Genomic DNA, 27206 nt, shown 5'->3' with positions numbered 1-27206 from the left:
CGGCTGCTCCTCACACCCACTTGAAGGCAGTTCTGCCATAACTGCATGTGTTCTTGGGGCTTGGGGTGAGAGTGGTGAAGCAGTATACAGGCCCAGGAAGACAAGTCAGGTGGGGGCATATACATATACATACACATACACATACATATACACATACACATACATATACACATACACATACATATACATAGTGTGTATATTTATATAAGTATGTGTGTATATATACATATATGTATTCACATATATATATGTGTGTGGGTGTTTGTGCGTGTGTGTGTGTGTGTGTGTGTATGTGTGTGTGTGTTTATATATATCTTTAAAAAGGATGTGGTCTGTCATGGTGACCGGAGCAGTGGAAGCCCATGGAGTTGAAGGTGAGAATGGACAGGAAGTGAGGCTGGACACTAAGACCTCAAGGCCTGCTCCCAGCAGGACCCATCCTCCAGTGGCGGGTGCACATCTGCAATCTTCAAACACACAGTGCCACCCACAGGGGACAAAGTGTCCAAATACTCAGGCCAATGGGGGATGTCTGACATCCAAACCAAAATTGTATAAATGCAAAGGGGATGGCAACAGGACTTGGGGGCACTGAGCGGGGCTCACGGTGTCTACAGAGGAAGAGTGGCTGAGGCCTGTCCTCCTCAAGAGGCCCTAAGTCCACTCTGAGTGTCTTTCCTTCTCAAAAGCTGTAATAACATCTCCAGCTCTGCTCCATCACAAGGCTGGACCTGGGATATTCTCTCCATCTCTCTCTCTCTCTCTCTCTCTCTCTCTCTCTCTCTCTCTCTCTCTCTCTCTCTCTGTGTGTGTGTGTGTGTGTGTGTGTATGTGTGTGTGTGTGTCTCTGTGAGTGTGTGTGTATGTGTGGATATGCTGGGCTGGTTAGTTTTATGTCAACTTGACAGAGGAGAGGCAGTTGGGAAGAGGGGGCCTTAAGTGAGGAAACACACACACAGAGACACACTAGATTAGCCTGAGGGCTAGCCTCTGGTACATTGTCTTGATGGACAGTTGATGGTGGATCACCACGACCACCTTAGACATCAAGTATGAGATGGTAGGCTGTGACTGATGACAAGGACGGGGACGTGACATCTAGGACACCCGCAGCGTCTCAACATCAGGGGTGCTGGTAACAAGGCCATTCCATTCACATGCATCCACCTAGACTCTGGGGGACACACTTATCTGCATGGCTTCCATGACTGCCTCAGACTAAAGACCAACCAACAAAGCGGCATGTTACACGTTTGTACTGTTTTTAATGCTCAAAAGCTCTGTACAAAAACAAAAAACAAAAACAGAAAACCATAAAGGATTCCTCACAACACCCCTGTGAGGTAGGTAGGCAAGTATTATTCTCCAATTTTACAAACAGGGAAACTGAGGCAGAGGGGTACAGTGACCTGCCACTGGTCCCAGCATATCTCCAAGTCAGTGTCAACCACAAAACTGTGAAGGGTCTCTCTGGCCTCCGACTCCTTGGGTAGGCTTTTTCTGAACAGAGCTGACTTGCACAAAACAGACACCAGCAAACCTGAGAGGCTGTGGACAGACATACAGCAGCTTGCAAAAGAATTCAGCTAAGAGGGTCTCCACTTCATCAGGCTGGAAACAACTTTGACATCTTCAAATAGCACAGCTAACAGCTGACATCCTCCATGAAGGACGGGCACCCAGAGATTCATCACTCTCCTTCAAGAAGTTAAGACAGGTAGCCAGGCGCCCAGACTCAGGAGTTCAACCACTAGTTGTGGCAAACTTCAGTCCCAGCTGAGACTCACCAAGCACAGCCCTCTCTGCCCCTCTTCCCACTATGTGAACAAAGTTCGTCCCTCAGTGTCATCTCAGTGTGACCCAGCGAAAGCAGCCCAGGGATCCTGGCAGGGGTCGGCCTGGATTCTAAGGCCTGACAAGCCACCAGGTCCTGTGTCCACAGAGTCTCTCCCAAGAGTCACCTCGATCCTGTTAACAGGCTTCCAACCCACCAAGAGGCTCTTCACCATCTCCATGGCCTCTGTGAGTTCTTTCCCCACACTGGGAGGGCCTCCCTGATGTTTCCAACTCCCTGGGCTCATCTGACAGCTTAGGGGAGGAACTGGGGAAAGACGGGTAGGAGAAAAGGGGAGTCATCCCCTCAGTCTTCCAGGCCTGCGACACTGAGAGCCAGAAGGAGCTGGGCAGAGCTGCCTCAACACAGACCTGCCTGGCTCGCCATCCTCCTCAGGTAGCTGCTTGGGCTGAAAGGCAGAGGCAGAGGCAGGAGCAAGCCAGTCAGAGGAAGGAAGTGAAAAGGCAAACATGGCCAGCCTGCTGCCCGCCCAGGCAGTCTGATGACCAACGGTGAAGGGGGGACAGAGGTGGTGACTGGCTGCTTGGGGAGTGAGCTCCCTGAAGGTTGTTTGCCAGCTGGTCTGTGAGGCACACGCACTGGGCCTTACCAGAAGACATTACGCACCCCAAGGGTTGACAGAAAATGGCAGTGCTGTCCATATATTCAATGTATATATTGGTAGGATTACCAAAAAAAACCCTCTTTCCGAAAGTTCTCAGCCCCTCAAGTCTAACCAGGAAGCTGACAAGTGTCCATCAGAAGCAATGAGACCCTCAGGTCCCCCCTCCCCAGCCTGCCTAGCAAGAGCAAGGGGGCCTACAGGAAGTCCCCAAGGTCGCAGGGCTCCGGGTCTCGACTTTGCTCCTGCCAGCGGTAGCGGAGCCGTGACAGGGGCTGGTCGTCCATGCTCTCCAGCTCGGGGAAGCCCAGCTGGTTGAGGATCTCGTAGATGCCAGCTCTGGTTGCCACCTGTACAGGGCAGAGATGGGGCAGAGCGTCAGAGGTGGAGGTGTCATCGGGCCTACTGTCCCCAAGCCACCCACCCCCTTGCTAAGCTCAGAGGCATTTGGGGGAGTCTGCGGCCAGAAATGTCCTCAGGCAAACTCTGCAGTTTCCACGAACCTGCATGTCCATCTACAACCACCATGGTCCACGGTCCCTACAGGCCTCGCTCCTGGATCTGCATGGAGCATGCTGTGCAGATATATGAGGCACTGGGCATGCCTGGGAGACCTCGGCAGCACTGGCCTGGCCAATCCAGCAAACCACATTTGGGCAGGGAGGCTCCAGAGGCAGTATGAACTCCAGAGCTGACAGCCCTTCCCTTTGGCTGCAAAGTCACCCAAGTCGTCTGGCTTTCTGTGACATGGAGCTGGGAGCCCAGTAGCCTGGACCTTGGCCCCATGTCCCAACCATCCCCAACACCTTATTGGGAACAATTCCACCTGGTCAATGAGATGATATTGTCCTTGCTGTCCCCAGGCATGCTCACCCCTACCTCTGTCTGTCCCAGGAAACAGACTAAGGACCCCTGAGTTACCACCACCCCCAGGCCTGTTAGTCTGTCTCAGCAGCTTTTCTCACCTCCTGCATCCAGGTGCTGAAAGGCCTCTGCCAGGAGCTGGCCTTCTCCAGGCGAAGGTAGGCGTTAAAGAGGATCAGGTAGATGTAGCGCTCCAGGTATTGCAGGCTCCGCAGGTGCAACCTCTGAGCCTCCTGTGTCTCTTTGGTGGCCTTTGCCTGAAGGACAAGGAGGATGGTGTCATCAAGGAGAACCATTCTTTAGCACAGACATGCTCACTTACAGCCTGAGCACCCAAGCAGAGTGATTTCACTGGCAGGGTCTGGAGTGTTGCCCGGACACAGAGGAGACCCATGGGGCCCACCAGTTCCTAGGAATGTGGGGGTCTCAAATCCACTTCCTACTGAGAAGAAAGGCCTCTACTTCCTCTCTGAAGACCATGCTGCTCCAAAGCCAGGCTGTCTGCTAGGAGCATCTGAGGCATGGAGGGTGAGATGCTCATCTCACGGTCCCCTAAGAAGGACCCTGATGCCAATTCCTGACAACACAGTCCCCAGTCTCCCAGGACTGCCTCCTCTCTCCCAGTAGCCCCAGCATTCCGGCAGAGTAAGATGGGGTTTTGATCATGGCCGGGCAGGGACCAATGGCATAGAGCTCTCGATTGAGGAGACCGCCTTACAACCTGCTCCTCAGCCCAGCCCCTTTCTGACTGGAAAGGGAAAAAGCCCATCCTGGTAACTGACCCCACCTGCCCTCAATCTGACTCCCTTGCCCGTTTCTCCACAGTCCTGGATCTGGGGTGGCAAGGATGAACACTCAGACCTTAGAGATCCACCCGAGTTTGGGGACAGATAAGAGAGAGGACGAGGTCTGGGTGGAGTGGGGACGTCTGACTTTAGAGAGCTCTCCCAGGCATCTTCTCTGGAAATGCTACCATCTCAGGTCACATGCCAGAAAACAGGAGGTGGCAGAGCTGATAAACGGGGATCTCCCTAGGGAAGACGGGAGTCCGGGTGGTCAGCGAGGACCTCGTGGACCCGGCAATGACAGTGTGCACACACTCGGGGCAGCAACAAGGACAGTGACAAATGTAGGAAGGAGCTGCGGCCTGCTGTCCTGGGAGGAAGGAGAATGCCCAGTGCCCCCTTAAAATGCAAGTGCCCGGGCTCAACCGCGATCAGTCAGTGAGGGTCTCAGAGGGTTGGGGAGTGGGCGGGTGAGGACCCGGGACTCCTCAGAGCCAAAACTGGGCACATGGGATGCAGCATTGGAAGTCATTGAAGGACTGGTAGCGTGGGCAGCCTCTTGGAAGAGGAACACATGGAGGGAGACCCGTGTTCAAGAGAAAGGGAGACTTTAAAGGGAAATGCTTGCAAGGTTCTCCTGGGCAGAGAATCATGCCAGGGGAACTCAAATGCGAACCCCAGAGGGAGGTCACCCAGACCTGAACTATCCTACCTTACCACCCTCAGGCCTCCACACAGACCCACCACACCTCTCTGATCCAGAAACAGTGTGACACGGGGTGGGGGGAGTCCTTCAAGTGATGGCACTATCTGTGGAAGGACACAGTGAGCCCCCAGGGACCAGAGAGAGCTCTTCTCCCCACAGCTGGGCTGCAGACGGAAGCCCTTGCAGGAACACACATGGCGCTGGCCTACATACTCGGAAAACTCCAGGGTCGCCCCACCCCAGACGTGACATGGCCCAGCGCCCTAAAACTCACAGTTGGAGAGAATCTACACAGCACCAATTCGGTTTTTGAGGCAACACGAGGGGTGCAGACAATAGACTGTACCATACGGAGCTTGGGGACAGGGACAGAGCTCTGTCTCCCTGGAAGACAGCCAGACTCACAAGCTGGCTCCGGTTCTGCCATTAGCCACTCAGCCACCAATTTTGAGGGAACCAGTAAGAACGCACCTACGAGACACACTGTCCCAAGAACTGACTAGACAGATCTGAAGCCACCACCATGAGAGCTACCCACCCTGCCCTCTGGGAGGCTCCAGTAACTACAGAGCAAAGTGACCTGGGAGGAGGGGTGAGTAAGAGAGTCAGGGTGAGGAAGAAGAGGAAGAGAACACCCGAACTCCCTGAGGTAGGCTGGGGTCAGGAGGAAGGTGTGTCCCCAGGGTGGAAAGTGGGGCAGCTTGGACAGTTGGATTAGAAACAGGAAGACGGCCGGGCGGCGGTGGCCCACGCCTGTAATCCCAGCACTCTGGGAGGCAGAGGCAGGCGGATTTCTGAGTTAGAGGCCAGCCTGGTCTACAGAGTGAGTTCTAGGAGAGCCAGGGCTACACAGAGAAACCCTGTCTCAAAAAAACCAAATCCAAAAAACCAAAAAGAAGACGAAGGAGGAGGAGGAGGGGGGGAGGGGGAGGAGGACGAGAAGAAGAAGAAGGAGAAGAAGAAACAGGAAGACAGGCTGCTCAGTTTTGATTGTTGTGAACTTCACACAAGGTGGAAATCACCTGGAAAAGGAGCCTCAACAAGGAATTATCTATACCAGGTTGACCTGTGATCGTGCCCATGAAGAAATCTCTTAGTTGGGGAATCCCGCCCTGAATGTTAGCAGCACCATATCACAGGCTAGGTCCTGGGGAGGACAGCCAGCGGAGCACTGCCAGGTATTTATCCAGTGCTCCCTCTGCTCTTGACTGTGGGAGGGACGGTACCTGTTGCTTTGAAGTCCTGCAGCCTCAACTCCTGGAAGTGGCAGAGTGTGTCCTGGAACCCTGCACCATTAGTCACTTTCTCCCTTAAGTGCCTTTGTTGGGTGTCTTGTCATAGAAGTAGGAAGAGCAGCTGAGACATGGGCTCAGAGCTTAGAAGCCAAGACAAGAGGGTGCTACAGACAAAGGGCCAGAGCAGCTGCCCGCGGGGGTATTCCAGGACTGCGTACTCTCAAGAAATAGCATTGTGCTCAAAAAAAAATCAATTTTGCTTAGAAACTAGGCAGCGGGGCTGGAGAGATGGCTCAGAGGTTAAAAGCACTGACTGCTCTTCCACACATGCAGAGTTTAATTCCCAGCAACCATGTGTTTGTTCACAGCCATCTTTAATAGAATCTGATGCCCTCTTCTAGTATGTCTGAAGACAGCTACATACTGTACTGTCTTCATATACATAAAATACTCATATACATAAAATAAATAAAATATTTTTAAAAAAAGGAACTAGGCAGCAGATTAAAAATCAGAAAAAATTATCTATAAAAACAACATAAAATTTTTTAATATATTTAAAATATATATTAATATATAAATATATAAACGAATGTTATATATTCTGCATATTACATATATAGAATATGCAATGTAAATATACATTTATATATTCATATTAATGCATATTATCTGTTAAAGTATTTTTAATATTTTATGAAATATGTTAATATTGATAAAGTATATAACATACACATATACAATATATTAAAGTATATGTAATGTAAAAATGGCCAAATAGTAGGCACTTGGCCAACATAGTGAGGTCCCGCTGTCTCCCAGGATGGTGAGCTGGTCTGACTGTGTGGCTGACTGTACGGATCAGGTAGCCCCAAGCCTCAGCCTGCATCTCCTCTCCTGTCTCCTTCCTGGCCCTGGAGTGTTTTCAGAAGGACGGGAGTCACCCAGTGCTCCTCGGAAAATCCGCTTAAAACTGCTTCCACGGAGGGTCAGGAGAGGTGGCCAGCTGTCACCTGGCTACAGCCACAGCACACCAGCACCGTCCCAAGACACCAGCAAGGACGATGAGGTCTGAGGCACATCCGGGGGGAGACGGAAGGAGCCTTTCAAGGGTAGAATTATCTCTAAATTCAGACACTGTGTGAGGATTACGCCCGACACCCCCAGAGGTTCCCAGGACACATCCTGCCTCTGGCCACAGGACTGTGATTTGAGACAATGACCCATCTGCCTGTCACAATCCACTTTCCTTAAAAGCATCCCATGCTGGCACAGTTCCGGGAGGGGACACCTGGCCACCTCCTGTACATAAAAATAGCCAAGCTGTTTCTAAGCGGAGCAACAGGGCAGGCTGTCATTAGCTGCTGTAAGCTGGACAAAGGCTTTCTGGACCCTTGGGACTGACACCTGAAATAGAAGGAGCCCCAGGAGACACACCAGAGCTGTGGGGCCGCAGGCTTCTCAGGCCTCTGGCCTGTCTGGCATGGGGGTAGGTCTTGCTCTGTCAGTGTGTCTGGAGGCTCTCTGCTGAGCCCCCAGGAATAAACTTGAGGCTGAGCGTCTGTGCCCCCACACACTGCACCTCCTCTGTCCGAATGGCCTTCCTCTCCACCTGGCCACAGTCTGCTTGTCCCTCCAGGCTCAGGACAAGCCCCACGTGCCACACCCGCCCTGGGCATCTGCGCCCCGCAATCTCCCCTCCCCTGAGAGTCTCCTCTGCTCTCAAGTCGGGCCTTTTCATGAAAGCAGACTTTGTGAGTGCTTCCCTGTGGTGGGCCGGGCCTTCTTCAAACAGCTATGAGGTCTGGGGTGGGCGGAGGCAGGAGCTGACATTAGTTTTCTGCCTCTCTGTCCTCCACCCCAAGAGGTCTGCATTAGAGCGTGGGGTACTGTGGGCACTTTGCTACCCTGTGAGCACCTCTCCCAGCCAGTGCCCTCCTGAGGCAGTTTCCGGTTAGCTTAGAGAATCCAGACTCTAGAAAAATGCTGGGAGGCTCCCCCACCCCAACCCCACCCTCACCCATGCTTTCATACAAGTGTCTGCATGACACCCCAGTGGTTATCTCAGGTACCCCAAAATTCATCACCCACGCCCTAACAGCTTCCTGAGAGCGCCACCCCAACCTGCTAGACCCGTAAGCGTGCCATTCGAGGGACAACCGCCATCTTCAAGCTGTGGGAACTACACTCTGGCTCTGCATTCGCTTGTCCCTTCCTGAGTCACACTGCAATCTGGAAATCCTGCTGGCACCCCTTCATCGTGTTTGCAGAGGCTCCCTTCCCGCATCAAGTGCTCCCAGGCACCCCACAGAGTTCCTGCCAGGTCCCCTCTGTGCCCCGGGGCCCTTTCCTTCCTTAGAGAAGCACACCTTGTCCTGGAGTCCCAGTGGACTAAGCGAGAGTGAACAGCAAGCAGGCAGATTTTCCTATTTATGAGAATATTTACTCCACCTGCTGCTAACCACTGCCTACTCGCTACATAAGGATCTGCAGAGCCCAGCCCTGTCTGGCAGAGTCCTGGGAGCTGGGCTGCACAAATGCGCCTATGCAATAAACAGGCGCCCCACCCCCCAGTGCCAGCTGCTCCCCAGAGAGGCAGGTCTTGGCGAGATTATAACCGGGCCAGGGGATGGTGGAATTGATCCTGTGACCCTTCTAGTCTAGTGATGCACAGCGACAATGACAGATACAGAACAACGTTCCCTGTAGACACAATTCACTGACTCCATTCTGCGCTGGGCAGGAAGAGCCTAAGGAAACAGACCTTCCTCCTGTCCCATCTCATAGGACAGCTGACAACATTCCAATTCCGAGGCCACTCTAGATGCAGGCGCCGGGCCCTGGAGACCCATTACCTGCTGGAATGAGGGCTCTGGGGACAGCATTGGCTTGAGTCTGAGAGAAGCTGAGAAAAACCCTCCAGGGGGTCAGCCCCTGAGCCAGATCCTTTTCTGCTTTTCTATGCCATGCGTGTGGGTACCACAGAGGACAGGAGGATGAGATCCCCAGGCTCCCCTTACAGCTTCCTAGATCGCAGTGGGCTCTATGGATGGCCGTGGTGTGAGAGCAGAGTCAGAAACAGACTGGGTTGCAACCCCTGCCCCTCCCCCACCCCCGGGCCTCCCTCACACAAAGGCTGATGTGTGTCACGGTAAATATGGTTTTGTTGATATTTTTTTTTTTGAGTACTTGCACAAAACCCCAGGTCCCAGCCCAGCACTGCATAAGGCAGCTGTAACAAGGCAGACCTATCACCCCGACACTCAGGAAGTAGAGACAGGAGGATCAGAGCTTCAAGGTCATCCTCAGATCCTTAAGGAATTCCAAGCCAGCCCAGAATACAGAAAACCCTGGGTCAAAACTGAAAGCAAGATCCAGGTGCCATGGGGCCGCCTTTAATCCTAGGACTCAGGAGGCAGAGGCAGGGGGATCTCCGTGAGTTCAAGACCAGGCTGCTCTGTAGAGTGAGTTCTAAGCCATCCAGAGCTTCATGAGTCCCTGTCTAAAAAAAGAAAGAAAGAAAACCTACAACACAAATAAGAACATCACTCCATTATTAGGAGACAGGTTAGACACACCTCTGGCTCTGTAAAAACCCCAACGGTTTCAACAGGAAACACAGAACTGCACGTGGCCAGGGACCGATGACCAAGGCTGTGAGGTTTCTTCCCATGGTCCTGACCTGCTCTGCCTACCCCAGTGAAATGGCAACCGTGGACCAGTGTTCTCCAAACACGTGCGCCGGGAGGATGTGAATCGCATCTCCACAAACTCAAAACAGAGCAAAGTCCAGGCCCCACATCATTCCAACTCCAAGCCATCAGTACGGGTGCCTCAGCACTGTGGAGCCTCCAGAAACTCTGGGCGGGGCCCACATTCTGCATTTTGAGGAGGGAGGCTACAGGTCACTGTGGGCCACAGGCAGCCTTGCTGCACCCTGCGTCACCCAGGCAAATCCAAGCTGGATTCACACACTGGGCACAAAGTGAACTGAGGTGGACTCTAGGACGGACTCTCGCCCCAGATGCTAGAAGCTCCCCCATTACCTCTTACACAGACAGAGGAAAATCCTCTGAGTGCCTCCGGACCTCCTACTATCTAAGAACCTTTAAGAACTTGCCCTAGGGAGTTGGAGAGATGGCCCAGTGGTTAAGAGCACTGGCTGCTTCTTCAGAGGACATGGGTTCAATTCCCAACTTGGCAACTTATGACTATCTGTAACTCCTGTTCCAGGGGACCTGACACCCTCACACAGACATACATGCAGGAAAACAGCATTGTACATAAAATGAATAATATATATTATATATTTTAATATATTATATATTATTTAAAAGAATATGTAAATATATATATATAATTTTTTTAAAGAACTTGTCCGAGGGGCTGGGGAGATGGCTCAGATGTGCAGGAACATGCACACAAGTGTTAGGTCCCACGTTTGAATGCCCAGACCCTTCAGCAAGCCAGACAGAGTAGCTCTTGCCTGTAATTCCAGCATTCCTACAGAAAGATGGAGAGGTGAGACAGGAGAAGGTCTTGAAGCTCAGGACAAATCTAGGCAACAAAAGACCCCATCTCAATACAAGGTGGGAGCCGGGCGGTGGTGGCGCACGCATTTAATCCCAGCACTTGGGAGGCAGAGGCAAGCGGATTTCTGAGTCCAAGGCCAGTCTGGTCTGCAGAGTGAGTTCCAGGACAGCCAGGGCTACACAGAGAAACCCTGTCTTGAAAAACTAAAACAAAACAACAACAAAAAAAAAAAGTGGGAGAAGCCAGAAAAGCGGCTTGGCCAGTTACAGCGTTTGCTGTAAAGTCAAGTGGTCCAAGTTCAAACACTGGATCCCACTTAAAGGAGGGAGGAGAGAGCCTCTGACCCCCACATGCTCTCTGTGACACGCGTCCGCTCCCGTCATGCACACACTAACGTAAAAATCACATTTATAAACACATACACACACACAAACACACACACACCTAATTTACTGAACATCAGTGAGGCCCTAGGTTCAATGGGAAAGTGATGGGGCAGAATTTACCCTAACTTAGCTCACTGTCGCCACCTGGTGTCCACACTGGTGAGTAACTGCATTCAGCTTCTGATCTTCTGCATGGACCCTGGGATGGGGCTCTGGAATTCCTTCTCATGCAGTCAGCACCAACTTGGCCTTGTGAGGAGTTAGGGAGGTGGGAACGGGATCAGCATCCTCCACTAAACACTCCACGGTGAAGCATCCAGGAGCTACGCCCCCCCCCTCCCACAAATATAGCTCGGTTCCCCCTCCCCTACCACCTCATCCTCCAGGAGTAAAGCCAGCTACCCATCCAATCTCACTTCTGGTGACAACACTGCCACCAGGTGGCAAGTTCCAGGACAGCCAAGAATACACAGAAATACCCTGTCTCAAAAAAACCAAACCAAAAAATAGATAGATAGACAGACAGACAGACAGACAGACGGACGGATAGACAGACAGACGGATGGACATATAAAATAACTTTGGAGGGCTGGCAATATGGCTTGATGGGTAAGGGTGACTGCCATCAAGGCTGACCACCCAAACCCATCCCCCCAGAATCCACATGGTCGAAGTTAAGAACGAGCTCCTACGAGTTATCCCTGCCCCCCACGCTCATGCCGTATGCACACAGATAAGTAAATATATGTAACATAAAATAATATTTATCTGAGCAAACAAACAACTCGATGGGGACCAACCCCAGCCACCAAACAGTGTGGACAAGCGCATCACACAGATATGACTTTAACCCCTGTCAGCCACAACGCCACGCGCCTGATTCTGCTCAGCCTCTGGGACCCCAAGATCATGCACTAGAATTGCATCCCATGATTCCTCTGTACTTGGCCCCTCCCACAGCAGGTGTCTAATCTGTACATCATCCCCGAGGTGGGCGTGGTTTGGGATGCTCCCTTTGTTCCCAGGTCCCTGTGTCTTTCTAAGAGGTGAGGCCAAAACAAAAAGCAGAGAAACGAACAAAAGGTCCAAACACCTTAGGAAGGGCCCACAGGCCCTGCTGCCCCTGCGAGCCTGAATCACCAACCTCCCCTACCCGCACTCCCCCGATGTGAACCACAGCTCGTCCTGCGGAGCTGGGGGCCCAGGGCCAGAGCTCGCCTGTCGGTAGGTGGAGATGATGATCTCCCGAAGGTGGTAGTGCATTGGTGTCATGGTCTCGCTGACGGTGTCCAGCGCCGCATCCACCTCCTTCTTCACGTGGTGGCCATCGGGGAGCAGCTGTACCACCTTCATCACCACCTGGGGTCAGAGGAGGGGTGAGTGGACAGAAAGCCAAGGGGGACCTCAGCCTGAGCCCTCCTGCCCACGTCGGGGCAGTAAGGGGCTATGGTGTCGCCCAGGAGACACATCCACAGGCTCCCACAACAAAAGGCACGCATGGTGCTAAAGGGGGAACCAGGGAGAGAATAGGAGAGCAGGGGAGGTGATGGGGGAGCCGGGAGGTGATGGGGGAGCCGGGGAGGTGATGGGGGAGCCGGGGAGGTGATGGGGGGGCCGGGGAGGTGATGGGGGTCCGGGGAGGTGATGGGGAGCCAGCGGAGGGTGCCAGTAAACCACAGGAAGGTCTGAAATGCGCCGAGGATGTTCAAAGCTCAGGCGAGGCCCCTCACACAGATCCACCTTACTCTATTTCCTTACTGCCGGACAAACTTTTCCCCGACCCAGCCAGCTCACTGCCCCGCAGACGAGGATCTTACACGCTCCAGGCAGCCCTCCAACTCCCTACGTGGTCCAGAGGGACCCTGAACTCCTTATCCCCCTGCCTGTCCCACCCAAACGCTGAGTCGCAGGTATGAGCCACCACTCCGTCTCAGAGGACTCGATGCTGGCCTGGAGCCCAGGAGTCTGTGTCCATAGCCCTTCATTTCCTCTGCTTGGGGTTTTTCTTTTTTTTTTTTTTCTTTATCAATTGCAGTGGTCGGGATCCAATCCAGGGCCTTGAACAGCCAGGTACACACTCCACCTCTGAGCTACATTTATTGTTTTATTTGTTTGTTTGTTTGAAACAAGGTATCACTGTGTAGCCCCTTATTTATTTATTTATTTGAAATGAGGTATTAATGTGTACTTCCTTATTTATTTATTTATTTGTTTGTTTGAAACTAGGTATTACTGTGTAGCCCTATGAAGTCTGAAAGTTACAATATAGACCAGGTTGGCCTAGAATTAGATTCCTGTTAGCATATTTTCGTCATATTAAGTAAAGAAAAAAAGGGGGTAGGGATGAATATCAACCATGAGAGGAAAAGGGGTCGAAAGGGGACCACGTCAAGGGGCCCAGAGGCACCAGGTAATTGACAGCCTTGACCTCTCTCAGAGGTCAGGGCAGCAGGAGTGCCAGGAGGGCAAGCGGCAAGCCTGTGACACAGGGAGCAGAAAGTGACTGTGAGGCCAGCCCCTGCTCAGCTCTAGGCCAAGTGTGCAGAGAGGTGTCACCCATCTGAGATGTCACGTGACTCATGGCAGGTACCAGAGGCAGAGGACAGGTCTGAGCACTAATGGCTGCCCAGCCAGGGCCCCAGCGCTGAAGCAGGGAGTCAGACAGAGCAGAGGAGCTTACAGTCCTCTATGGAGCGCCAACCACGGCTGAGTCTCAAGCAGCTAAGAGGCAGTTCCCGACCACACCAAGATGGCCTGGCCAGGTAGGGAGGGGGCCAGACCCTATCCATGTGGCAGAGGCTTAAGAGTCAAGTTGTTGTGAGCCACAGTCCACCCACCTGGGAAGAGGACAGACAGCCTCCCCCCACCAAGCTGCCAGCAGGACCCAAGAATTCTGACCAGGGATGGGGTGGGAAGGGGGAGGGGCATACCCACCTGAAACTCGCCCTTGGTGAACTTGGCATCCGGCACACTCACTAGCTCCTCCTCACCCACCTCGGGACAGCCCTGAGGGATGACAGAGCTGAGGTGGAGCCTCTCCCTACTGTACACATACTCCCCACTCACCCACACACACACCCAGAAACCCTGCTGAGGGTCTGCCCAGACTGATGGAAGAGGGTCCCCTACATGACATCAGACATGACCTCTGCCCTTCCACATTCACCACAGCCAGAACCCGCCCCTGCCAGGGATGACCTCTGACCTCACACACAAGGCCACACCTACCCCAATGTGCCAGCAGGCCAGCACGGCCACCACCATGGCCGTTGTGGTCCGGCCCTGGCCGTTGAGGCAGCTGAAGACAAAGCCTGTGCCTGGGTCCTTGGAGAGAGCAGCTCGCATGGCCTCAAGCAGCCGCTCAAAGTCCTGGGGTGACAAGACCACAGTTCGAGTCCAGGGGTGTCCAGACTCACAGTGGGGACCTCCATCGAAATGGTAACCCCAGATTTCTGTCCCCTCATGACTCATCATTCACATAACTTACTTCATGTGCACACACAGCTCACTGGGTTACATACAAGACCATGCATGTATGAACAGCTGTTTTCAGTATACACCCATAACTGTCTACATCCCAGGCGTATGAGGAGACACAACACACGTCTGACACTCAGTATGCCAATGCTCATGCACATCCAAGTTTTCCAGTCTGGTGCTGTGTCTCTGCCTGAGCAGCCACCAGGGAGCAGCCCTCCACTGGCTATGAGCCCTGACAACCATCACAGCCACACCTCAGACCACAAATGCAAGGCACACACAGCCCACAGATACACCAACAAGTCCCTGAAAGGCAAACCACAGAGACGACTGCGAATACACCTCTGTCACAGACCGACAGCTGCCACGTGACCACCACCTCAGTCACACAGGGTTTCTCTGTGATCGTCCCCCTCCGTGCATGTAACATTCACATGCAGCACACACACACACACACACACACACACACAAGACAGATGCTATGAACCCCCATGGGAACAACAGCCCACAGCACCACGGCACCGTGTGTCATATATTTCTCCAACAGCCGTATGAGCACACGCCCTTCCCTGTGACATATGGTGCACATGCCTGCAACATATGACAGGCAGACTGGCCCCACAACAGAAAGCACGTGAAGGTAGGATACACAGTGAACAGACCTGTGTGCTAGCACATAAGCACACATACAGAGAAAAGATGGGAACATGTTTCTGAGGCCTCATATGGACACCATCACACAATCTCCTTGCCCCACTATGGAGAAGAGCTGCTTTTCCCAGGCCAGAGAAGAGACAGAGAGATCCGGGCCCCAGAGACCTGGCCCCTCACCTCCTCCCGAGGGGCGCAGAAGTCCGGCACGGGAATGCGGCAGTAGGTCAGGCCAAGGCTGGCCCCCTGGTGCTGGCTGAAGACCTCCTGTGTGGTCAGGCACTTCTGGAACCTGGGGGTGGCAGGGCTCTTGGTGATGGGGACAGGGACACTCAGGTGGGCCTTCAGCTGGGCCTCCAGAGCCTGGACAAGAGAGAGACAGAGGGCAGAGGACACCGAGACAGGCCTGAGAGTCAGGAGCCTGATGGAGCAATGGGCCAGAGCTCAAGAGCCCGCAGCCTCAGTCAGAACCACAGCATAGAGGCAGAAAGGCCACCGGAGAATGGGGACATGGGGACACGGGAACAGTAGTCCTGGGACAGTCCTGCTAAGCCTCAGCTCCGCCATCATACAACAGGAACACAGCCCCCCACCCCCGCCCCGCTCTCTCCATTCCCCCCTAAGTGCCTCTGCTGCAGACCGTGCAAAAGTCCTTACCTCCAGCTGCTCGGGGGCCAGCGCGGGTCCCGGGGGCCACAGACTGTGCATGTGACCATCACACTCCAACACAACCTCCTCCCTCAGGTTGATCCAGACCACCTGGCGCAGCTTCCTCTTGGCGTCAGACAGGTAGGCCAGGATGTTCCCTAGGGCCTGGGGGGACAAGGGGCCATCAGGGTCACGGCTCTCCTTGCCCCGTCCCCTCTTTTGAACCCTGGGGCCTGAAAGCGGGCACCTTGGCACTGGGCTGGGCGGTGCCATAAATAGGCATGCGTGGTACACGCCGGAAGTTGGCTACGTCCATCTCTCTGATGGTGCTGAGAGCATCCAGGGAAACCAGGTCATCTGCTTCCTGTAGGGAAGAGGACACCCAATCAGAAGCCCACAGTCACCTGCCATAGTCGGTGGTGGGCACCATATCCAACGGGGTCTCAGAGGGAAGTGTGGGATCGGGCTGGCAGAGAAACGGTGTCCTACTGGGTACGGGGTATATATGGCGGGACCCTGCAGCCTCACCGACGCCCTGGCAAGGACGTGGTGGTGCACGGCCTCCAGAGAGGCTCCAGCTCAGATGTCCTAAGGTCCAGTCTGACTGTGTCAAAGCTCTGGGCTTTGAGACTGAGGAAGAGGTACCAGGACAGCAGCCAGAGCCTGGGACATTGTGCCCACAGGGGAAGCCTGCCACCCCCTCCCTTACCTACCCCCGCCCCCGGCCACACCTCCCCAGCACTACAGAAATCTAGAATTCCCTGTTGCCAGTGGCCAGCCAACCCGGCCCACTCCACAGATACTCAGCTACTCACCAGGGAGCCCTTGGCGATGAGGTCCCCGGGGACCAAGGGCCCCACCGAATTCAGCGCCACCAGCAGACGATACAGCTCAGGATGGGTGCACAGCCATCGACAGAAACTAAGGGCAAAGGCTAGGGGGTGCTGCAGCCCAAGGCCGAGAGAGACAGGGCATTGAGGAGTGTGGGGCCACCCTGAGCCCTCCCTGCCTAGCCCTGTACAGAAAGGGAGCCCTGAAAGGTAGCATTGGGACGCAGGGGAGAACGAGGAGGAGAGGGAGGAGCAGGATGTTTTCTACCCTGACTGAGATACTAAGCCCAGGCCTGGGTTGGGGGTGGGGGGGAGAGGGGAAGTGGGGGCGGGGCAGAAACAACAGGCACCTGGACCTGTTCTTGGCCCTCCCAGCCTTTCTCAGGGACCAACAAACACACACACACACAAACACACACACAGTCTCCCTCTATTCCCTGCCCCGTGGGGTCCCCGTGGCTGGGGTAGCCCTCCCTCAGCCCCACCTGTTCCTGCAGATAGTAGTTAAATAGGATCAGATAGAAGTACAGCTCCAGACTCCACAGCGCCCTCTGCTGGACAGCATGCTGACTACCACACTCCTGAGGAGAGTGAGGGGGAAGGGAGAATTGGGTGTTAGACATGGGGCTGCCCCCTAGCTGTGTCTAGAAGAGTGGAGACTCCTAGAAGGCACGCCCTCCAGGTCCAAGACAGTTCTGCCAGGCTGGAAGTCCTTCCTTGTGTCTGTCCCATTTGCAGTAACTCATGAGTAATATGGAACCCTGTGGTGACCACACAGGGCATGAGTGGCTCTCAGACAGATGCTGCCTCTCCAGTTTCCAGTCCTGGGACAGGGACAGCGTGAGAAGAAAACAGGACAACTACCTCATTATGTTCCATTTCCTCTGTGTTGAATCTTACTTTGTTGAAGCAGGGTTTCTCTGTGTAGCCCTGGCTGTCCTGGAACTAGCTCTGTAGACCAGGATGGCCTTGAACTCAGAGATCTGCCTGCCTCTCTGTATCTCTAGTATCTTAATGTAGGGATTAAGGGTGTGTGCAAACACCACCTGGTTCCTTTCCCTTTCTTGAGGGAGGCCCTCCTTTAAGATCCAGGAACACAGATACACATACACACACACACACACCACACACACATACACATACACAAGACATCATACGCACACATATCCACAAACATACACACATATACATATATACACATATACACACAGATACATACACACCCATCATATATACACATATACACAACATATACTCATACATATACACAGACACATATACACACACATAAACATACATACACACATACATACATACATATACACACAGATACATACACACATACAGAGACACACATATACACAGAGACACACACAGATACATACACAGATATCATTTGCACACATACCCACAATATATACAGACAACATATACACACACATACATATATATACATATACACATCATTTGCACACATACATGCAACATATACACAATATACACGCATAAACATACATACCCACACAGAGATACATACACATACGCGCACACACACACACTAACACACACCTCTGTGTTGCCATAGCAGCCTGACAGCTCTGCCAGCAACACATGAGCCAACCACAAGATGGTGCCAGAGAAACAAAGATGCAGCATGAGCCCTGGGCACTGCTCTAGTGGCCTCTGACCCCTGGTCTAGACTAGGGGATAACCCTGCGCCTGGATGACCCCACTGCAGATGCAAGAGAGGATTCCAGATAAGGCGAGATGAAGTGTCTCCAGACAGACGCCATGACAGTACAGGGTCCTGAAGCAGCTCATGTGTCAACAACTGGGGCCTGTCTGGTGACAGCAGCAGGTGACACTCAGCCCTCTTCTCAGTGTCCCAAGCATCTTCCCTCACTTGACCCCCACCAGCCCTACAGCTACTTATCATCGAGTGTCACTTCACAAACAGGGCAATGCAGGCAATCCACACAGCAGAAGTCCTCGTCTCCGTAAGGGACACTACCAGACGGTGACCAGGCAGCTGGGTCAGGACTCCAAGTCTGACTCGCCAGGCCCAGGCAGGTTGACCTGGCCATGAGTTTAAGTGACAAAGACATCAAAAACTCTTCTCAATGACAAACTCCAGGAATTCACTCTAACACTAGAAGTGCGATGGCTACACAAGAATCACAATGGCTGAGGAGAAGCCCGCGTGCTCAGGCAGCTGCCAGCACCAGGTGGCATCACATTGCCTGTCGCTGGTTTCTGATTTCCCAAGGTGTAATGCAGCTCTCAAGGACTTGTTTTATGTAAGTGTTAAACTGAAGGTGGTCAGGGCTTTGAGTCTCACACACACCACACACCACACACCACACACCACACACCACACACCACACACAAGCACTGTCAGCACCGGCTTCTCCACAGAGCTCAAGACAGGAGCTGCGAGCCAGCACAATCTTCTTCCTGAAGCTGTACAATGGACCAAGTCTGCCCTTCCCGTGGAAACTCCAGAAGATTCCCTCACAGGAAGAGCTCCTGTGTGAATCCTGGGAGGCCCCCAGAGATCTCTGATTTAAAGGCTGTGTCCTGGGGTGACACTGTCTGAAGGTGACAGGTTCCTTAGGAGGCAGGGCCAAGCAGGGAACTCTTGGATCACTGGAGATGTGTTCTAAACTGCAGGATGCCGGCTGCCTCTTCCTGTCTTTTGGTCCTCTGTCCACTCCATGAGAAGTGCCATCCCAAAACATGTGACCGCAGTAATGTGCTGACCCCACCGGCGCTTCCAATGGAGGATTGGGGTGGGAACAGGACTCTCTACTCCTTCCCTCAATCCCTCTCTCCCTCCCTCCCTCCCTATCCTTTCTCTCCTTGCTGACCTCAAACACAGCAAGCAGCCCAGGCTACCCTGGAAGCCAGAGTCCCCCAGACTCAGTAGCTGTGTGGGGTTTATAAGCCTGTATCACCCTGGGCTAGCCTTTGCTTTTTTTTTTTTTTTTTTTTTTTTTTGGTACTTTTAATTTTTTTCTTTTTTTCGATCTATTTTTTATTTACATTTCAAATGATTTCCCCTTTTCTAGACCCTCACTCTCCGTAAGTCCCATCAGACCCCTTCCCTCCCCCTGTTTTCCCACCCAACTGGTCCCACTTCCCTGTTCTGGTTTTGCCCTATACTACTTCACTGAGTCTTTCCAGAACAAGGGGCCACTCCTCCATTCTTCTTGTACCTCATTTGATGTGTGGATTATGTTTTGGGTATTCCAGTTTTCTAGGTTAATAACCACTTATTAGTGAGTGCATACCATGATTCATCTTTTGAGTCTGGGTTACCTTACTTAGTATGATGTTCTCCAGCTCCATCCATTTGCCTAAGAATTTCATGAATTCATTGTTTCTAATGGCTGAATAGTACTCCATTGTGTATATATACCACATTTTTTGCATCCACTCTTCTGTTGAGGGATACCTGGGTTCTTTCCAGCTTCTGGCAATTATAAATAGGGCTGCTAGGAACATAGTGGAACATGTATCCTTATTACATGCTGGGGAATTAATTCTGGGTATATGCCCAGGAGTGGTATAGCAGGATCTTCTGGAAGTGAGGTGACCAGTTTTCGGAGGACCCGCCAGACTGATTTCCAGAGTGGTTATACCAATTTGCAACCCCACTAGCAGTGGAGGAGTGTTCCTCTTTCTCCACATCCTCGCCAACATCTGCTGTCTCCTGAATTTTTAATCTTAGCCATTCTGACTGGTGTAAGGTGAAATCTCAGGGTTGTTTTGATTTGCATTTCCCTAATGACTAATGAAGTTGAGCATTTTTTAAGATGCTTCTCCGCCATCCGAAGTTCTTCAGGTGAAAATTCTTTGTTTAACTTTGTACTCCATTTTTTTAATAGGGTTATTTGGTTTTCTGGAGTCTAACTTCTTGAGTTCTTTATAAATATTGGATAGTAGCCCTCTATCTGATGTAGGGTTGGTGAAGATCTTTTCCCAATTTGTTGGTTGCCGATTTGCCCTTTTGATGGTGTCCTTTGCCTTACAGAAACTTTGTAATTTTATGAGGTCCCATTTGTCAATTCTTGATCTTAGAGCATAAGCTATTGGTCTTCTGTTCAGAAACTTTCTCCCTGTACCAATGTCCTCAAGGATCTTCCCCAGTTTCTTTTCTATTAGCTTCAGAGTGTCTGGCTTTATGTGGAGGTCCTTGATCCATCTGGAGTTGAGCTTAGTACAAGGAGACAAGGATGGATCAATTCCCATTCTTCTGCGTGCTGACCTCCAGTTGAATCAGCACCATTTGTTGAAAAGGCTATGTTTTTTCCATTGGATGTTTTCCGCCCCTTTGTCGAGGATCAAGTGGCCATAGGTGTGTGGGTTCATTTCTGGATCTTCAATCCTGTTCCATTGATCTGCCTGCCTGTAACTGTACCAATACCATGCAGGTTTTGACACTATTGCTCTGTAGTATTGCTTGAGGTCAGGGATACTGATACCCCCAGAATTTCTTTTATTGTTGAGAATAGTTTTAGCTATCCTGGGTTTTTTGTTATTCCAGATGAATTTGAGGATTGCTCTTTCTAACTCTGTGAAGAATTGAGTTGGGATTTTGATGGGTATTGCGTTGATTCTGTATATTGCTTTTGGCAAAATGGCCATTTGAACTATATTAATCCTGCCGATCCATGAGCATGGGAGGTTTTTCCACTTTTTGAGGTCTTCTTCCATTTCCTTCTTCATAGTCTTGAAGTTCTTGTCATACAGATCTTTCACATGTTAGGTAAGAGTCACCCCAAGGTACTTTATACTGTTTGTGGCTATTGTGAAGGGGGTCATTTTCCTAATTTCTTTCTCAGCCTGCTTATCCTTTGAGCATAGGAAGGCTACTGATTTGCTTGAGTTGATTTTATAACCTGCCACTTTGCTGAAGTTGTTTATCATCTGTGGGAGTTCTCTAGTGGAGTTTTTTGGGTCACTTAGGTAGACTATCATATCATCTGCAAATAATGATAGTTTGACTTCTTCCTTTCCAATTTGTATCCCTTTGACCTCCTTATGTTGTCTAATTGCCCGAGCTAGTACCTCAAGTACAATATTGAAAGGATAAGGAGAAAGTGGGCAGCCCAGTCTAGTCCCTGATTTTAGTGGGATTGCTTCAAGTTTCTCCCCATTTAGTTTGATGCTGGCTACTGGTTTGCTGTATATTGCTTTTACTATGTTTAGGTATGGGCCTTGAATTCCTGTCCTTTCCAAAACTTTAAGCATGAAAGGATGACAGGAAGTAATGATCACTATTCCTTAATATCTCTTAACCTCAATGGACTCAATTCCCCAATAAAAAGACATAGACTAATAGACTGGATAAGGAAACAGGACCCTACATATTGCTGCATACAGGAAACACACCTAAATGTCAAAGACAAAAACTACCTTAGAGTAAAAGGCTGGAAGACAATTTTACAAGCCAATGGTCTCGGGAAACGAGCCAGAGTAACCATTCTAATATCAGATAAAAATGATGATTTTCAACCTAAAGTCATCAAAAGAGACACTGAGGGACACTTCTTGCTGGTCAAAGGAAAAATCTACCAAGAAGAACTTTCAATGCTGAACATCCCAGGGATGCAGGGTTGGCTCAATATACGGAAATCCTTCAATGCAATCCACTACATAAACAAACTCAAAGAAAAAAACCACATGGTCATTTCATTGGATGCTGAAAAAGCATTTGACAAAATTTAGCCTTTGCTTTTTTACAAGCTGATTCTCACACCCTTAGGTTTCTCTTTATCCTAATGTGAAGCTGATTAATGGGAGGTACTGGGAAAACGTGTGAGTCCAGAGGTCTCAGCAGGCCCCTCTGTCCATCCTGTTTATTCTGCAGCCAAGGGACCTGCTCAGAAAAAATAAACTTTCCTCTTCCTCGTCCTTCCTTCCCTCTGCTCCAGCTGCCTGATCCTCTTCCCCCACTCCACCCTCCTCCAGAAACTACTATACTGACAGAGATGCAATCAGGCTGAAAACCCACAGTCCCAGGCAGAGTCCAACATGATCCTCCTGGCCTCACCTGCTCCCGGCTCTCTGGCCTGAAGCTCTCTAGCTTCCTCAGGTTCTTAAGAACCTCTTCCTTCAGGTCATGCAACTCTGCACAGGCACTGATGGCTCGATCCACCTAGGAACAAAGCATGGGGATAAGGAATGGGAGAGACAAAGAGGAGGACTTTCAGAGAGAAGATGTGTAGAGAGGAAGAAACACCACACATACACACACACATGTCACACACAAACACACACACACATCATATATACACACACATGACACACTTAAACACACATACACACACACTCGCGCCACACAACAGACACACAAATCATATATACACAGAACACCAGGAATGAGACGACTAAGACCTAGGCTATCCCACTGCAAACTACGTTTCCCATCTCCCTTGCTGCTAGTATATCTGCCAGCCTCTCTTGCAGCTAGCATATTTGCCAGACTCCCTTGCAGTTAGCATTGGTCCTGTTATTAATCTCTAACAATGATATGAGAGGGAGTGAGGAGGGGCAAATTCTGGGTCACTCCTAAAGATAAAGCCTTCTAGTCTGTCTTTTGCCTTACCCTTTCCCTGGAAGAGGTAGATTAGACCTCCCAAAAGACAGAGGCACCTGCTGATTTAATTGAAGCAAGATACTAGGAGAGCCTGGGTGGTTGCAGGCTGCCATACCAGCTTGGACACCCAAACGAGAGGTGAATATCTGTCTCAATTCAAGCATTCGGTAGGGGCAACACTTTGTTATGGTGGTCTAACCCAAAGACTGATTGAGACATTGCCAGTGGATGACCCACCTCTCAGGCTGTGACTGGAACAGTCCCCACACTTCCAATTCCAGAGTCCAGTGCAGTTCATCCCACAAGATGAAAAGGGTGTGTCCCTGTCGTGGCTGTGTACAGGTGTTCCAATTCTTCAGACCTTAATATTACCACAATAGGACTGATCAAATACCAGCTGTTTAAACAAGCACTTGTTGGTTTCTGTAGACAGTAAGTCAGGTAAGGCACAATCACTGAAGCAGGATGCTACTCAGACACAAAGCCACACTGCCACTGTACCAATGCATGAGACCCGTCTGCTGCAGGTCAGGCACCATACAAAACAGCTTCCAGCAGGAAAGCAGTGAGGTAAATGGGTGGGGTGGAGAAAGGATCCACAAGCAAGGGGCCTGGCTCCTGCTGACACATCATGATGGCCCACACTCTGTGTCCCTGAAACCCATTTTCCTATCTAACTCAGTTGTCAGATCTATCTGCCATGATCAGGGCTCTGCTAACCTTTCCTGCACCAGACTGAAAGCAAATATCTCCTGCTTTGTGGGCAGACCATGCAGGCTCTGTTACAGCCTCGCAAGTCTGCCATTGAAGCACTCGGTATCCACAGGTGATGTAAAAGTGGGTGGTCCTAACAGTGCACTAATAAAACTTTATTAACATCACCAGGTAGTGAGCCAGATTTGACCTGCCGGATGCAGTAAGCTGGTGCCTCAGTTGAATGACCTGTAAAGTCATGTCTACCTCACACACTCTGCAACCCATGGAGGGCTATACATTTTCAGGTAGACAACAACTGTCTGGGCCACACCACCAGCTTCCATATTTCCCTCCCATCTCTGCTTATGGTGATGAGGAAACTAAGACCCAGAGAGAGACCAAGGAGACAGAGCCAGGCCCCAGGCCCCAGACCTGCTTTTCCCAAGGTTGCCTTCAATGGCCAAACTGCTGTTAACTTCCATACTCAGATTCTCTCTCTCTCTCTCTCTCTTCCTCCCTCTCTCCCTCTCCCTCCTTTTCTCCCTCTCCCTTCCTCCTTCCCTCTCTCTCTCTCTCTCTCCCTCTCCCTTCCTCTCTCCCTCTCCCTCCTTTTCTCCCTCTCCCTCCCTCTCTCTCTCTCTCTCTCTCTCTCTCTCTCTCTCTGTCTTCCTCCCTCCCTCCCTCCCTCCCTCCCTCTCTCCCTCTCCCTGTCCCTCTCCCTTTCCCCCCCTCAGTCTCTCTCTCCAGTTTTGTTTTGTTGTTATTGGCTTTCTGGTTTTTTGTTTGTTTGGTTGGTTGGTTTTGATTTTCAACACAGAGTTTCTCTGTGCAGCCCTGGATGTGCTGGAACTCACTCTGTAGATCAGGCTGGCCGCAAACTCAGAGATCTACCTGCCTCTGCCTAGCAAGTATGATAATTAAAGGCATGCACCACTACTGCTGGGCTAGGAGTTTTTTTTTTTTTTTTTTTAACTGCTAAGAGTGTGTTCTGGTGTGTTCTGAAATCCAGTTAGATTCTTGACTCTCTTCCTGCAGACTTTTTGTAGGTGTCTACACAATACATGCTGTCTTTCCAGTACAGTTGGGGACTGAATATCTCTGAGCTTTGGCATCCCCGTCAGACCACGTGGGCAGAGAACTAAGGTGGGACCACAGGTCAGCTGCCATTTCTGGGGGAGTAACAGAAGAGGAGGCCCAGTTCTGAGAAAGGTGGCAGAGGCCCGGGTGAGCTGTGACCCTGGGGCCTGGGGCCTGCGGCTACTTGTTCCCATCATGTATGCACTTGGGGTGTTAAGAACTACCCCAACCTTCCCGAACTTACCCACCTCATAACTAGCACTTTTTTGCCCCCAGAAGGTGTCCATGAGTCACTCCACCCATAAGAACCCCCACCCCACCCCCACAGTAACCTCAGGCAGAGCAGAGTGGGCAACTGTCTTTCCACAGTACTAACTTGCTCAAACCCGAGGCACGGCTGGGATGGAGGTATGGACAGGAGGTGGACACCGGCTGTGAGTATCTCTCCCCACTCCCCAGGGAGGAGGAAACAGTCACATGTGATGAGAATAAAGAAAGATCATGCCGAGTCCTAAGCACCGCACCACGTCTTCATGTCCCCTCACATGAGACACTCTGATTAGCCACACGTTTGGATGAGGAGCTGAGACGTGAAGAGGCTGAAGCCCCTGGCCCAGCCGCTCAAGCCCAGGCCACTCTTCCTCACCTCTTCCTGAGAGCTCATCCCTTCCCACACACTCAACATGGAAGCAGATAGTTCATAGTGGGCCTGCAGGTCGAGAACAGAGTCTGCACCCCGGCAGTTCTGGTTGACAGATGAGCCTCTGGTCTTCACAGCTGACTTCCTGAAGGTTCTCACAAGATAAAGAGGTGACAACGGGGTGGGTGCTGGTGGGGACCTGTGACCACAGCCTGGGGGCAGGGCAGGAAGTGATATGGCATTGGCCAAAGTGGGCCCGCCTGGGGATCAATTGCAGCATTTTAACAGCCTCCACTGGCAACACAGGTGTCCCCTATCCTGCAGTGCCATCTCTGTGGGACTTCAGGTAAGGAGGAGGAAGGGTGGGAAGAAGGGAGGTTGGGATACCCAGGAAAGAGAGTTGGAGGGACATTCAGAAGAAGCAACCAGAAGCCATAGTAGTCAGTCTTCCAGCCCATCTCTCATTCCTTCATCGGGTTGGTGACCACTCTGGGGTTCACGTGTAAATGATGACTGTCCGCATCTCAAAAGCTATTTCCAGCAGTTCTGGCAGATAGGGCTCATAAACGATAGAAATGTGCCAAGTATGGAGCACGCTTATGACTCTACCATCGGGGAACATGGTAAACCCCCGTCTCAGAAGATGCCAGGAAGGTTAGGGGAGGGAAGGAAAGGGACAGATGGGAAAAGAAGAAAGAAGCCAAGGAAATAGACTCCATGACAATACAAAGAAGGCCAGAAGGAGACTAATGTCTGTGAGTCAAAGTCACGAGTGTGATGTTCTCTGAGGAAGGATGACCAGGATGCTTGACAGGAATTCTCTGTGGCTTGTTTATCTCCCAGCGTCACACGTTACCTGAATTCTGCCTCCAACTCACTGTATTAGGTAGAACATGGAAGACTGCAGCTAGGTGTGAGGGAGACCTCTGCTCACCCTGCTCCCTCACGTAAGACCCTGCAGACAGAAGAGAAAAAATAAAAGACCTCCGAGAGCCTTGGAAGGAGCCAGTTCTCCATCTGTGGGTCATATCAGTTGGGGAATGGGGGAAACCTACTTCCGATGGTCTTAGAAACAGCACAATAGTGAAATTACAGTCAGGAAGTCATGAAAATAAATTTATGTTTGGGGGTTTCCAGGACCATTGGAAGTGTGTGTTTTCCCATGGCCAAGATCCACAGGTAGAGAAACCCTTAGATAGAGAGGAGATAGAAGGAGATACCAAACCAGGCACTCAAAGCAAGGAAGAGCCTTCTAATGGATCGTTGCCAGGTAGCAGGCAACAGGTAGGTAGGTGCCCAGCCTGCCATGGCGTGCAGTGTTTGGCAGGGACTGTCAAGACAGAAAGCCTGGGCAGTGGAAGGGCTTGCAAGGGCGCACTTAAAGGTCCTCCACACTAGAGCCAAGGGCATCGATACAGGACAGCCTTCATCCATTCTAGAGATTCCATTCCTCCTTGCAGGAGGCTCAGAGTAGCCCTCACATCTCTAAGGGAGAGAAGGATGTCACCCCTGGAATTAGAGATGGAGAGAAATTAAGAATCAGCTAGGAGCCATGCCTGCTGCCACAGGATTGAGATCCTAGCTCCTCCACGTGTTCAAGGCTAGCTTAGGCAACACA

The 27206-nt window shown here is 51.3% G+C and overlaps 3 protein-coding genes across 7 annotated transcripts in view; 1 reads left to right on the top strand and 2 right to left on the bottom strand.

The window, feature by feature from the left end:
* LOC127669889 (perforin-1-like) overlaps window positions 1-27206 on the top strand; it is a 172655-nt gene that overhangs the window by 139873 nt on the left and 5576 nt on the right. Inside the window, exon 1 of one of the 5 annotated variants that reach the window (XM_052164115.1) lies at window positions 25865-25934. The exons of the other annotated variants lie outside the window; for them this stretch is intronic. The gene's annotated coding sequence lies outside the window, so the exon portion shown is untranslated. Of the gene's footprint in view, window positions 1-25864; window positions 25935-27206 lie in introns of those variants that run through there. 5 annotated transcript variants of the gene reach the window in all.
* Window positions 1246-26210, bottom strand: LOC127670148 (paladin-like). Its single transcript, XM_052164463.1, has 13 exons — window positions 26089-26210; window positions 25595-25742; window positions 22630-22734; window positions 17060-17155; window positions 16560-16688; window positions 15992-16108; window positions 15754-15909; window positions 15277-15459; window positions 14194-14334; window positions 13900-13971; window positions 12184-12324; window positions 3422-3577; window positions 1246-2806 (listed from the first exon to the last, which is right to left on the bottom strand). Exons 1-13 carry the CDS (start codon window positions 26208-26210, stop codon window positions 2654-2656), a joined length of 1719 nt encoding a protein of 572 aa, XP_052020423.1. The 3' UTR covers window positions 1246-2653.
* The window catches only part of LOC127669881 (paladin), a 93154-nt gene continuing 67193 nt past the window's right edge, over window positions 1246-27206 (bottom strand). The window contains exon 21 of the transcript XR_007974428.1: window positions 1246-2536. The gene's annotated coding sequence lies outside the window, so the exon portion shown is untranslated. The remainder of the gene's footprint in view (window positions 2537-27206) is intronic.

This window comes from Apodemus sylvaticus, chromosome 19 (genome assembly GCF_947179515.1).
Source record: "Apodemus sylvaticus chromosome 19, mApoSyl1.1, whole genome shotgun sequence".
NCBI classification, from domain to species: Eukaryota; Metazoa; Chordata; class Mammalia; order Rodentia; family Muridae; genus Apodemus; species Apodemus sylvaticus.
The sequence above is the reverse complement of the archived record's forward strand: the minus strand, read 5'-3'. Positions and strand labels throughout refer to the sequence as shown.

What these genes read in the sequence shown, in the direction of transcription:
- LOC127670148 (XM_052164463.1), bottom strand. Translation starts at nt 26,210, where the DNA reads ATGTTCCCCGATGGTAGAGTCATAAGCGTGCTCCATACTTGGCACATT. An exon ending in GGATGAGCTCTCAGGAAGAG is followed by an intron (nt 22,735 to 25,594) that starts GTGAGGAAGAGT and finishes CTTTGTTCCTAG; the next exon opens with GTGGATCGAGCCATCAGTGC. An exon ending in TCATCGCCAAGGGCTCCCTG is followed by an intron (nt 16,109 to 16,559) that starts GTGAGTAGCTGA and finishes TCTTCCCTACAG; the next exon opens with GAAGCAGATGACCTGGTTTC.